A 14,654-nucleotide genomic window follows, 5' to 3' on the forward strand; every position below is an offset into this window, starting at 1 on the left:
TGTTGATATGAATGTGATGGAGGGAGATAGCTAGACTTTAAAAATAAAACTTTTATTGCCTACATCAGCAAAAGCACTGGAGGCGATTTCGATATGAAACACACAAAGTCACCAGCAAACAAGTGAAAATAAACGTTACAAATCCACGCGCTGTGGCGCTAAAAAGCACCGCGCACAACACGAAATAAACGCCACGTGGTGGTGGTTGTGGTGGTCATCGCGCACGCCACGTTCACGAGCGAGTGCTTCAGAAAGTGAACACGAGGAGGGTGCCGGCCACGCGGGTACAGAGAGGGGCTTATCCGGCCCCCCAGCGTTCGAAGAAGACGTGCAGATAGCTAGAGAGAGAGAGAGGTTAAGGAAGGGATAGATGGAAGGAGGAATGAATAGAGGCAAAGGTATGGAGTTATGTAAATGAAGGAAGATAAAGGGAGCTCGAGGTTTAAAGGGCAGATAAATAGAGAGGCAGAGCGATGGTGAGCTGGAGAGATAGCGAGATGAAGGGAGAGAGCAGAGATGTGAAGGGATGGGATGATTGAGGGAGCGACCGGGATTAGAAGATTAAGGAGAGAGAATAATTTGATTGAAAGGCAATGGCGTTATGTATTTATGTATGTTGAACTTCTTTCGCACCGTACGTATCCAATCGTAATAATCGGTGGTGCGGGGGAAGGACTGCAAACCAAACACAAACATCTTTTCCAAATAAATTAGTTCTAAATCTAGACTTAAAAGTACATAACTCCAGTGGCTTCCTAATATCGGAAGGAAGAGCGTTCCAGACGGCCGCAAAAGCGCATCTGAAAGCGCGCGACGCAGTGGCCGCTTTTGTTCGATGGTTATCGAAAAGCCGCTGCTGGGAGGGGAAGTGAACGAGAGTTCTGAATGCAGGGCGATGTGAAGGGAGGGAAGGAGGGATTGAGAGACGGCGGGATGAGGAAGGCAAAGGGGATGGAGGGAATTGAGGCATCGATGGCGAGTTAAGAGAAGTGAAGGGAGGGAGAGCTGGTGGAGTTGGGAGGAGGGAGGGAGGGAGGTAGAGAGAGAGAGCGAGGGGAGGGCACAGCAGGCTGCACTGCCCCCCCCCCGCTCTCCCTCCCTGTGGCTCCCGGGTGCCCCGGGTGACGACGCTCTCCGCTTCCCCCGTCCGCGATGAGACCGCCACTCGAACAACGCAGTCCGTGCTCCCGCAGCGCCGAGCTGCGCGCTCTCGACAAATACGAACCTACGACCACCGTTCCAGCAGCCTGTGGGCATTGATTCATCGATGTTCATGTCTATGTATCTTAGCTGTACGTGAACTACTGAGGGTGCATTCGGTTTAGCAGGGCTTACGAACGGACTGTAGAGTCAGGCGCTGGCTGTCCGGTGGGGTTTCTATAGCTTCTTGTTGTGTGGGCGCGGTAGATAGAACACATTACGCAGCGCCGAATATATATAGGGGCTGTGTGTTCCAGGTAGCGTTGGGGCGGCTTGGTTCTCTGTGCCGTGTGTCCGAATGGGCAGCGGAGTCTCGAGGGTTGTTGGGCCCCTTCGCCGTTGCGTTCCGTAGCCGTGGGACCATCGCAGGGACCTGCGCATTGGCCACGTGAAATGCGTCAAATCCGCGGGCGGTCAAACGCGCATCGCGGGGCTCTGGTGATGACAATTGGCGAGCAGGGTTAGCCTCGAGTTCTATGTTGGCACGGCTTCCGTGCTCTTTTTAAACCCCGAGCCAGGAGGGCAGAGTCGACTATACAAATTGCGCGTTGCGCCATTGTCTTGACGAAGAACTCCGAAAAACACAAAGCTGTCGTGCACAGACAGGCGGGCGCGTGTGTGCACTCACGCGTGTATAGGCCAAGTAGTTTTGTTTCACGCGCATACAGTTAGGTGTATACGTATATATCCATCATATCACTGTGTTTGGGATACAGAGACCTTCACTCATCGCTGCTTCAGTTAGCCAAGGGGACCCACCCTTGGCTGCTAGTTGGTCGCCAGAGAAGGGGCATCATCAGCATCATCATCATCATCGGCCACAGCTGCGAGCTGTGAACCCATCTCATGGTCCTGGATTTGTGAAGAAGCAGAGAGAAGATGAAGGACAACGGAGAATCCAAGGATCATCAGCTGACGGTGCGTGTTTGCTTGTGCTCTTGTTCATCATGATAAGCCATTAACTATATCTACCGCTGGATGTCACAATCTCTAACGGGCTTGCGATGTCACAGTCCGTATACTGTGCATGAGCTTGTCACCGTCGTTCCATTGTGGTGGAGGGGATGTTTTACTTGGGCTGTCATTCAATCACCTGTCTCATCCATCGACCATCATTGCAGCGATGTGTCCTGCCCAAGCCAACTTACTTTGCTTCATGAACGAATTATGTTTTCGATCTTGCTTTTTGTTCACCTCTTTTATCCATCACTTTAATCCATATCCACCTTCCATAATCGTTCTACGTAGTCACATACTGATGCGTTTTCCAGTTGCCTCACTCTCAATATGTTGCTTTGTTTACCAAACGTGTTACACGACTTTTGCATAACTCACATGTATCTTGAGCCCAGCTTCGGAGAATTGTTCACGTCCAGTAAAGGCAAACCTAACAATGTTACGGGTATGCTCCGAGCCTTGTGGATGGCTTAAGCCAATCATCACCTGCAAAATTCGGCAGTACTTTGCAGGTGATGTGATCCAGGAGGCGGAAACAAGTCCAGAGTTTGCCTGCTTAAATAAATCATGATATTAAGCACTGGCCAGGAATGATGGGCTGACATTTTAGTTTTCATTATTATTTGATGGATAGACCCAGATTACTTTATGTTTTGTGAACGTATAACATGAGGTGGAGGGCTACAAATGAACGAGTTATTGTGATGGCTTAATAGCCTGGTGATTATTACATTTGCTACCGGACAATTCAATTGCTACTCGGTTCAGTCAAAGTGCCTCCCTGCTCAATGAGCATTGAGCAGGGAGGCACTTGAGCATTGAGCAGTGCTAATTGCTGTCGGAGGTTCTGAAGCAGCAGTGCAATTCCACAATCATATGATGGGGGGGGGGGGGGGGCACCGTTGACCTCTCAAGAAGTCAGTAATTTTATTGACACTGAATAAATTGTGGACTAGCTCACAACACCCATTTCAAACCTTTTAAAACAGTCTGCCTCAGCAGCAGACCATGCTTTGCCACCTGATGATGGGCGCTTGTGTTGCGCCCGAAACGTCGTGATTTATTTTATTTTATACCTACGTGACTTTACCGAAAGAACCAAAGAGTATAGGTCACAACAGTTACATTTCTGCGTGGAACGTTGTGCCACAGTGCCACATGAGCAGATCATATTCGACAAAATAGTTCAATGTCCATCCACTGCCATAGGAAGAACCTCCCTACGACTTGTTTGACCATATTTCACCACGCTGGGCAGTGTGGGTTTGTGACTGGTTCTGATATCACTCACCACTGATGTTATCCGTCGGTGAGAATAAAACTCAGGTCGCCGGGTTCATGGCACGTGCAAATCACTGTGTCGCCGCTCCACAGCAGTAGGTTATATCCTGTAATAATGTAAATACAGTATATATACACACACATTCAGTCTATGCACACCACTCCTCCCCATATATATTGGTTCATAAATACTGAACATGTATAATATAATGAAACACCACCGTGCCACCCCAGGTTATGTATCCCGTGTAGACCATTTCAAAATTGTGGCCCATTCTGCAGTGAATGTGTGCACGCATGGTTGACTCTTTTGGTCTCCTCTCCACCCTCTCCACCTTGTGGAATCCCACTTCCTGATGCCTTGCCCAAGCATGATACATGTGACTTGTATTTTTTGTATCATTATTTAATTATATTCAGTGACTTGCTTACATGTTTTCTCTTTTTTTTTGCACTGTTTTTGTATTGTTCGCTGTTGCAACTCGCTGATCCGCCCCATACTGGGACATCTGTGAAAAAAAAGCCTCATAGCTCATCGGATTCCTCTTTCATTCTAAATAAAGGTTCTGATTCTGAAACGCTCCCACCCACCATGCCCCCCCCCCATCACCCCCCTCACATCACCCCCACCTCGTGACTCGTGAGCAGGTGGCTCTACGCATCCGGCCCATCAACGATGCCGAGCTGGAGGAAGGGGCCTCGGTCACGGCCCACCGGGTGGACGAGCAGGTGAGGCGGCGAAGTTAAAGGGCAGGGGGGGTCTTTAACGTCCTCGCGTAGCCATGTCGGCAGCTCCGCGCGAACTGGCTCGGTGCTGACCGCTCAGCTGTCAGGCTGGCGATGCGTCGTACGTACGTACGTACATTGAACCTGAACGCAACAACAGGCAGTTCTAAAGAAATGAGTTTTCAATCTCGATGCAAAAGTGCGTTGGTTGTGTGCACTTGCACAAGAACACGTTCACACACACACTCACACTATGTTGCTGCCCGTGGCAAAGTGTGTTGATATGATTAATCACTCCAAATAAGTCGAGCGGCATTTTATTTTCATGAACTGCGTAATGCGCTGTGCATGCTACCTGCGCTATCACCCCATAGAAGCTTTTGGTATTCCCGGCCACAGTTATGGCCTCCAATTAGCACGGTTCGCTCCGTACGGTGCGAAATAAGTACAAAATGCATAATTCTCTATGCTTACAAAATGTGCGGAACATCGGTGCCCGTTTGATTCATGCTGGCCTGCCTACGATCCATTTTGGGTTTAACCAGGCTGGAATGTGTTCGGAGCTCACAGATCCTTGACAGATCTGGACGCAGGCGAGGCTGCTTTGGCTGGGTGATATAACCTGCATGTCCAGCCTACACATGCACAAACCGTTTCGTTTTGGCCGGATAGAGGGGCTAAATGAGCATGGCACAGGCTGGCGAAGAGATGGGCTGAAAATGTGGAGCTGAGTGGACATGCCGAAGACTTGTTCCGGTGGTGTCAAGATTGGCTTACGTGGAGGAGGCTCATGAAGGACGCTACTGGGCAGTTGGAGGCAGTCGCCCTCCAGCAACAACGGAGGGCGGAGGAGCGTCGCTCAAAACGAGTAGAGCGCTGGGAGGCTAAATCACAGAAAGTTGGCACAGTCGGGAGCACAGGTGGGGCATCTCCCAATCATCTAAGTCAGTCAACATATAACGCCTGGGTCTGTCCCGTGACCTCCTGTTAGCGATCCTTTGACACATCATGTGATCTGAAAGTGCACCTAGCTTGACACGTGCACAAGCGCTATGATGACGTCACCACCACTCAGTAGAAAATGGAGGCTGCTATTGAACGTGTGTGTGTTTTCGGTCTCCAATTTTTTTTTGCTTTTGTCATTTCGTGGCCCAGTTGACTGTTGCCATTGGGACTCTATCCTGGTCTCTAGAGTTCTCAGCTGGTTAAACAAAATAATATTGAAGTTGAACATATCTCATAGGCATTAGAAATGCATCGAGTCATCAATTATATTTCGATTTAAAGCTTTCGTGACTGCAATGATTCATCTTCTTTGGTTCTTTCGGTAAAGTCACGTAGAATGAGAATAAAATAATAAATTGATAAAATAAAATAACACAATAATATTATTGTGTTATTTTAAAATAACTTTACCGAAAGAACCAAAGAAGATCATCAATTATAATTGATCATTGTGTAGTGGAGTACGAAGGTGCGTTGTGGAAACAGCGTGATTACTTGATAACAAATACAGTACAGGTTATGTGAGGGCAATTAGGTTGGAAGAGCCAAGGACGGCTGTGATTGGTTGGTGCTGTTGCCGGGCCTGGAGAGGCGCCTTGAAGTCTGGCGAGAAACAGGTGTACGGATCACGCGGGGTGCCGTTGGGACGCGGGTTATTAATTGGGGTGTGATGAGAGCATGGATAAATTGGGGGGTCGGCAATTGGAGCGGGGGGGGGTTGGAGTTTGGAGAGCTTGGAGTCAACAGGGGGAATTAAAGTGTGGAGAGTTTGAGAGACAGAGTTTGAGAGACAGAGTTTGAGAGACAGAGTTTGAGAGACAGAGTTTGGAAGACAGAGTTTGAGAGACAGAGTTTGAGAGACAGAGTTTGAGAGACAGAGTTTGAGAGACAGAGTTTGAGAGACAGAGTTTGAGAGACAGAGTTTGAGAGACAGAGTTTGGAAGACAGAGTTTGAGAGACAGTTTGAGAGACAGAGTTTGGAAGACAGAGTGCAAGGGAGACTGAGTTGGAGACGGAGCGGTGGAGAGAGCGTAGCGATAGCGAAGCTGAACAAAGACAAAGTAGTTAGCAGTGGAGTGAGTGTAGCGATAGCAGAGCTGGAGACGAGAATAGCCAGCAGTGGAGAGAGCGTAGCGATAGCGGAGCTGAAGACGAGAACAGCCAGCAGTGGAGTGAGCACAATGACGGTGATAGCGGTGAACAGAGATGAAGCAGTTAGCAGTGTAGTGAGCATAGTGACGGTGATAGCAGTGAACAAAGATGAAGAAGTTAGCAGTGGAGAGAACATAGCGACGGTGATAGCGGAGAGCGGAGACGAAGAAGTTAGCGGCGGAGTAAGCGAAGTAATCGTGGGGAGTGGAGAGACAAAGGTGGCGAGCGAGTCGAGTGGAGCAAGGCGAGCGAGCCGTGGCGACCAGGACACTGTGGAATGTGGAGGACATGCTGAGAGTTGTAAATAAAGCGGTGTTCGGAGAAAGACAGAAGTTGTCCGAGTGAAATCGAACACTACAATTGTATTGAAGGTAAACTTGCATTAATTCATGCGTATGCGAATTGAGTATATATATTTTTAGTTTTGTTTACATTCGTGATTAATTCATGCGACACCTGCAGCCTCTGGGGGCACGACAATGCACCAAGATGTCAAGTACAATTGTGTCCACGAATTGTCACGGGTCGTGGAGTCGCTCTGGGTGACCAATAATTCGCGACGCAGTTCGACGTGCTTTTAATACAAGCTCGGGCTTTAACTTCCCCTTTGCCAATGAAGTGGGCACTCATCCTATAGCCTGAATGTCAGCGGGGTGCACGCGCGTCCACGTCGACCCAGCGAGCAGTGACCAGTCAGGCGTGCGCCCGATTGGCATCCTGTGCCGGCGTGCCCTCTTGCCACGCTTCTCCACGGCCTGCGAACGGTACGAGAGGCCGCCCTTCCACCCGCTCGCGAGGGTTTTGTGAAATATTGAGGCGGCAAAATTGCACCGGCGGAGAGCTAAGCCGACTGGGAAATGAAACCGCGAGCGAATAGGTCATGAGGACTTTGTTGTTTTCCCCATAGCACAGCAGTTGTGTGTTTAAGACAGGCCATTAGATAACGTCAAAGTACCAAGAGACTGGCACTCAACAATGCATTATCTGCTCATGTTGTGTATTGTATAATTTATTAAATAGCTATGAACCTTGGCGTCCATACGTACACTATTTAAGGTTGCAATATAATAAAGTTAGCCCAATGTTTTGAAATACAGCCAAGGGATACGTTGGCTGAGTTGCGTCGCCATAATCCACAGTGCGGGGTGTCATCGTCAAGTTTGCCTCATCGAAGGTGTCATTTTTCACACCCTTCTTTTTTTAATCCTCGGCTGTGCAGAAGCCTTCTTATAGATTGCTTTGTTTGGTCCAGAAATAAGGGACGGATTGATTAATCTCTTGCACCTCCCCCCCCCCCCCCGTGATAATTACTACATCGTGAACAAGCAAATATTCCATTATTACACAATACTCCATGTTCAAGCACATGTGTGTATGATACTCCATGTTCAAGCACATGTGTGTATGATACTCCATGTTCAAGCACATGTGTGTATGATACATGTTCAAGCACGTGTGTATGATACTCACATGTTCAAGCACATGTGTGTATGATACACACATGTTTAAGCACATGTTGGTCAGTGTGGGTTCACGAATAGTTGGGGGGGGGGGTGCCCAGGACCAGTTCAGGTATCGCTTGCCACTCACTCACGTCAGCCATAATTTGAGATAAAACTCGGGTTACCATATTGATAGCAGGGTGTGCCCTACCAAGTGCGCGACCATTTCACTCTCTCCTTTAACAAATTGCATCCTGAGCTGTATAAATAGACACCTGGGATTTAACTTGAGGGAAATGTTTGATATAGAAGCAGGATTTACACTTTGGGGATTGTTTGACTTCATGATGTCCGACAAGTAATAATTTGTTACAGAAATCCCTGCGCACTTCCTGGGCTTTTGGCAGTAAATTTCGTGTCATGCTTTGTTAGTGAGTGGTGCTTTTGTTTGTCATCACAATGAAATCTCTACACAAAAGTATAGTTTTACATTAATTGTCACGATCGTGTCGAGTATTGAACACAGCATCCCACATATATGTGGGTGCGTATTACTGAAAGCTTGACCGTATACGTTTTGGCTGATATAATTGTTTTTGGGATTAAGTCACTATAAAAACTCCTGAGTACGCCATGATTTAATTACTGTAGCCCATTGATAACCCGGTATAAATGATCATTGGGTCACCTATTTTATGGTGAAGATAAGGTCTGTATTAAAAAGTGGTAAGTTTGTGGATTTGATTATCCCTAAAAAAAGCTCATTTAAATTTAACTGGTCCTCGCTCATCGTGAAGACCGCAATAATTGCCTTCAATCAGTCCACCTCGTAACAACTCATCAATTCCCTTCAGCTACAGTGAGGGAAAAAAGTATTTGATCCCCTGCTGATTTTGTACGTTTGCCCACTGACAAAGAAATGATCAGTCTATAATTTTAATGGTAGGTTTATTTGAACAGTGAGAGACAGAATAACAACAAAAAAATCCAGAAAAACGCATGTCAAAAATGGTATAAATTGATTTTCATTTTAATGAGGGAAATACGTATTTGACCCCCTCTCAATCAGAAAGATTTCTGGCTCCCAGGTGTCTTTTATACAGGTAACGAGCTGAGATTAGGAGCACACTCTTAAAGGGAGTGCTCCTAATCTCAGCTTGTTACCTGTATAAAAGACACCTGTCCACAGAAGCAATCAATCAATCAGATTCCAAACTCTCCACCATGGCCAAGACCAAACAGCTCTCCAAGGATGTCAGGGACAAGATTGTAGACCGACACAAGGCTGGAATGGGCTACAAGACCATTGCCAAGCAGCTTGGTGAGAAGGTGACAACAGTTGGTGCGATTATTCGCAAATGGAAGAAACACAAACGAACTATCAATCTCCCTTGGCCTGGGGCTCCATGCAAGATCTCACCTCGTGGAGTTGCAATGATCATGAGAACGGTGAGGAATCAGCCCATAACTACACGGGAGGATCTTGTCAATGATCTCAAGGCAGCTGGGACCATAGTCACCAAGAAAACAATTGGTAACACTACGCCGTGAAGGACTGAAATCCTGCAGCGCCCGCAAGGTCCCCCTGCTCAAGAAAGCACATATATATGCCCGTCTGAAGTTTGCCAATGAACATCTGAATGATTCTGAGGACAACTGGGTGAAAGTGTTATGGTCAGATGAGATTAAAATGGAACTCTTTGGCATCAACTCAACTCGCCGTGTTTAGAGGAGGAGAAATGCTGACTATGACCCCAAGAACACCATCCCCACCGTCAAACATGGAGGTGGAAACATTATGCTTTGGGGGTGTTTTTCTGCTAAGGGGACAGGACAACTTCACCGCATCAAAGGGACGATGGACAGGGCCATGTACCATCAAATCTTGGGTGAGAACCTCCTTCCCTCAGCCAGGGCATTGAAAATGGGTCGTGGATGGGTATTCCAGCATGACAATGACCCAAAACACACGGCCAAGGCAACAAAGGAGTGGCTCAAGAAGAAGCACATTAAGGTCCTGGAGTGGCCTAGCCAGTCTCCAGACCTTAATCCGATAGAAAATCTATGGAGGGAGCTGAAGGTTCGAGTTGCCAAACGTCAGCCTCGAAACCTTAATGACTTGGAGAAGATCTGCAAAGAGGAGTGGGACAAAATCCCTCCTGAGATATGTGCAAACCTGGTGGCCAACTACAAGAAACGTCTGACCTCTGTGATTGCCAACAAGGGTTTTGCCAACAAGTACTAAGTCATGTTTTGCAGAGTGGTCAAATACTTATTTCCCTCATTAAAATGCAAATCAATTTATCCATTTTTGACATGCGTTTTTCTGGATTTTGTTGTTGTTATTCTGTCTCTTACTGTTCAAATAAACCTACCATTAAAATTATAGACTGAGCATTTCTTTGTCAGTGGGCCAACGTACAAAATCAGCAGGGAATCAAATACTTTATTCCCTCACTGTATATATACATAAAAGAACGTCCTTGCAATACATGGCAGATACATGTCTACGTCTTACTGCCCACTCACCAACTGGAAGTTCAACAGGGCTCCCTCGGGGAATATGAGGTGTAGCAAGGTGCTGGCTTACACGCAGGGTGTGATATGTAACACCAATTGTGTGAAACACAATGCATTGCCGTATATAATAGGTTCAGGTCCTTCGCACACCATCAATTTCCCGCGAGTCGGATTGCAAGCCCGGACTTATTGCGAGAAACCCTTAAGGAGACACAGACAGACTCCTATCAATGCTGTGTGCTTAATTACCACACGGAGGGCAGTTACACTCACTGGCGGAAACACGAGCACTAATTGCCATACAGGCGTCGCCAAAAATATGCTGCGTAATGATGATGATAGTGGCGATGGTCATGATAATGATGATGGCGTTGTTAGTTGAACACAGGTGCTGCAGTTGTGCACATACTGCCAATTAAAGACAGTGTTACCGGTCCTCCCATTACTACTGCAAATGCAGCTGTCTCTAAGAATAATGTTAAGTTGTACGCAGCATTATTCATGCAAATCGCATCTCACAATCCCTTGAAGAACTACAGACAAGCGGGAAGGCAGCGGGAAGGCAGCAGCCAGTCGGCGAGCGGTGTTACCAACAATGCATTCAGATGTTTTTATCTCATTAATGAGGGTTCATTCGTTTATTGAGAAAGTCCACACGTAAGAGGGCACAATGCTATCACCCATAAAGAAGGGACAGATTGGAAATTAGTCCACACGAACTTCCACCGTCTCCTTCTCACAAGGCAGGTCGCAAATTTCAGTGGCTATTTTCACACCTTCAGAAATTAACATGAGGTCTCAAGTATTGCATGATTTTGTGTCCTTTACTGAACCCGATGAGATTCCATTGAGATGTCTTATGTATTGCGTGAGAGCTGAGTAACTGTAGTTATGAAATATTCATTGGCTGTGACACTGGCACGCATTTATATGAGTTTGCTACTCTCATAACATTGGCGTCACACATACTTTAATGCATATTTGATAGCAGACAGCATGCTAAGTATGATAATTTCTTACATAAATTGCTATACACTCAATAATTCCTAAATTTATTAATCTAAATCGATGCTTAGGATCAAAATCAATTCCGTAAGAATGTACTCATCCACCCCCTCACCCCCTCGTGATTCGACTATCATGATTGTGATTAATCTTGTGATTCATCTTGAAGATTGCAGCAGTGAATTTAAGTCAGCTCACGTGACGAATGTATCAGTCACAAGTGGCCACGGGAATAGCATACAGATGGAAAATAAATAGAATATCAGAGGGGCAATTCCATACTTGCATCAAGAGCAGAATAATCGCAATGTTATCGACGAACTTAGACATCGCTACAGCTGTACCTGTTGCACCTGAGCACTGATTCCATTGCATCGAGCGACGTTCTTCCATCCGACGATGTCCGTCGCTCATCAAACCGGACGAGGCCAATGGCCATAGGTGATTGCCGGCAGCGTCGGGAACAGCTGGATGACGGGCGACAGGTGATGAGGTAACGGCGATGAGTGTCCGATGGGAGTGGGCAGGTGGTGGACGGGGATGGGAAGACGTCGGTAAACGGAACCCCATTAAGTCATCGCGCTCCCCTTATTACGTTACGGCGCTTCATAATAACAGGGCAGATGGCAGTGGCTGAGTTAAGCACCTTAATTACGTTGGTGACTATTGTTTTATTAATACCAACAGGGCTAAAAATGTCAATTGCAATACCACGATTGTTACTGCCAATGATACAATTATCATTTCAGGAAGATTATGAAGCAATATTACCAAAAGCAATACAAACCATAAGGCTGTTACTGTTGATGTGTTAACATTACACTGGCCTACTCTTTATATTTCTGTTATCAACATTGATAACTCTGTTGTTCAGTGGAAATCCTCCGATCCGATTTGAGGCGGGAATGACTCATTTTATCCGAGCGGTAAACCAGATAAATGGTAAACGTTAAACAGGGAGATTCCTTGCTCCCACCACTGCTCGCAGAAGGGTATGTGGCCTACTCTTCCACCCTGGCTGGAGGCAACGCACACAACCTGTCAGATCGGCTGCCTGTGGTGAACCCACGTGGACTGCTGGGTGGACAGAGGAAAGGGGAGTTGGGGAGCTACAAAAATCTGCCCACTGCTGCGCTGCGTTGGGGAATCAAACTGGGAAACCCTGGATTGCAGGTCTAGTCTGATAACTAAGACTGATAATTAAGGCGCAACTGCATATTTACCCACCTGGAGCTGTACTCTGTGGCTAAATCGACGGATTTAAATACCAGAGTCCGCACGGGTTGACATAGGGAGCCGTCATCTGCTTATGGCATGGGCGACCAACAAGAAAAAGGATGGATTTCTGATCTGAATGGACCGCAGAGTACGAAGTAACAACTAAAATAAATACGAAGATCAGAATAGCAGCCATGTGGTTTATTTTTTCTGGCAAAAAGGTAATCTTAAACAATGTGAAGAACAATATATTGGACAATTTGTTTTTACATTCATGCATTATACAAGAATATATATCAAAGTCGTTGCTTTGGTGTTCTTTGTTCGCGTGTTAAACGGCCACACGGGGTTCAATGTGTTGCTCTTGCCGATAACAATAACATCATCAGGCAGCACTTGAAGAACCGGTCCGACTCTACCGATGAGACTTGGAGAGTTAAAATTGGTCACCAGTATTCATTCCCACTTTAAACAAATGCTTCTGGTAAAACATTGCTGGACTGACATGTGTTTTTTTTTATTCTATTGTTGCTATTTTAATATGGAGAGACCGAGGCGAGTGATTATTTATGCATTTGTTACACAAGACGCGTCTGTTGGCCTGTGCACTCGGACTCAATGGCATTACCCACGGCACGGGTATCGAGGGCTATTTAATGTCAGCGACATTTGATTTGCTGCTGTTACCATGGACATTGAGAGGCCGGCTGCGGAGTTGGTTTCACGGCTGATTGGTCTCCTGCTCTCGCATATGCAGGTTCAATGTTCACCCGCGTGCAACCGGTTTACTAGCCACCCCATCTGGCCCTCCTGCTCCCTGCACCAACCACTGAACCAACCCATTACGAAGATAGCGAACAAAACAGCTTCATCAAACAAACACGCTGACCTTCATCCATCTGGTCGGTGCCGTGATGAAAGCGCTGCACTTACAATTAAAAGGCCGCGCGCGAGTGTTCGAATCCAAGTTGTGGGTTGACTCGGCCTACCATCCACAACGAGGTTGATGAAGCGAATACCACTGTGGGAAGGCGATATTGGTCACACTGGGCAGATATCGATTCATGTCACGGGAATATGGAATTTCTACTTTTGGCTCAGGGTCACCAATAGAAGTATAATTAATCAGAATCGCTCATTTACCTATCGGAAGGAGATATCTCTTTCCAATGAATTAACCTCTGGCATTCACAAGAACACACCACTGTGGTCAACTTCGTGCATTGAATTACAGGGAGTGGCCGTGGTGGCTGAAGGAGCTGTGTTCATAACAAACCACGACCCCGTACACATAGACAAGCTAAGCTCGAATGCTGGGGGGTTTCACCAATAACAGCACGACCGCCTTACGCATTGCACGTGGTCTCGCCACGATCTTTAATGACTGCTCAAAGTAAAACAAATCGATGGCAATAAAAACATTGATTCGTACTTTCATTTTTCCCCATCAAGCCTGCTGCCAGGGCTTATTGAGCAAATACACAGAGGGAGGCGGTCATCCAACGAAAGGGAGCGGAGTCGCGGTGGTTTTGTGTGTTCGAACCTTCAAGGGTCTGCAATAAAGGTTGCTCCACTCTACGACCCGCACTTGTGCCCGTGGGACATATGTGCGTGTGTTTAACTTCTTTCGCGCCATACGTAGCCAACCGTGCTAATCAGAGATGCGGGATATTGAGATTCCAGGAGAGCGAGATAAAACACAGCTTCACACAGCGAGATACTTCCGGCGCGATTGAAACAAATCTATTTGACAACACAAACACAACAGCAAAAAACCAACACAATAACCGGTGTCGATTTTCTTATTTTTTGTTGCAGTTACAAAGATCACTCTGGAAGTTATCGCAATTGAGTCACACAGCACCTTCGCGGCGCAGTGACGATCACTCCCCCTAAAGATCTTGAATTGAATGGCCGACGAGCTGGGAGCGAGTCTCAATTGTGATTCCCGTGGGATGGGGCTTCGTCTCCTCTCGCAGGCGCAGCAGCCCCACCCCCCTCCCAGGGAGGGAGTAAGGTGCCCGAGAGATGCGTGAGAGGCTCGCTTTATTTCTGGAGGCCACTTTATTTGTGGAGGCCACTTTATTCGAGCGGGGGGGGGGGGGAGTTCTGGAAAGGGGCTTTCTTTCCCGCTGGCTTTCCCGCTGG

The 14,654-nt window shown here is 46.9% G+C and overlaps 1 protein-coding gene across 1 annotated transcript in view; it reads left to right on the forward strand.

Moving 5' to 3' along the window:
• Positions 1-646: 646 nt before the first annotated feature.
• The window catches only part of KIF19 (kinesin family member 19), an 86,895-nt gene continuing 72,887 nt past the window's right edge, over positions 647-14,654 (forward strand). Inside the window, exons 1-2 of the mRNA XM_032961287.2 lie at positions 647-2,118; positions 4,087-4,167. Coding sequence (XP_032817178.2) covers positions 2,080-2,118; positions 4,087-4,167 — 120 coding nt within the window. The 5' untranslated portion in view covers positions 647-2,079. The remainder of the gene's footprint in view (positions 2,119-4,086; positions 4,168-14,654) is intronic.

The sequence above is a fragment of the Petromyzon marinus genome, chromosome 26, assembly GCF_048934315.1.
Source record: "Petromyzon marinus isolate PM22_M1 ecotype Great Lakes invasive population chromosome 26, UKy_Petmar_22M1.pri1.0, whole genome shotgun sequence".
Lineage (NCBI taxonomy): Eukaryota > Metazoa > Chordata > Hyperoartia > Petromyzontiformes > Petromyzontidae > Petromyzon > Petromyzon marinus.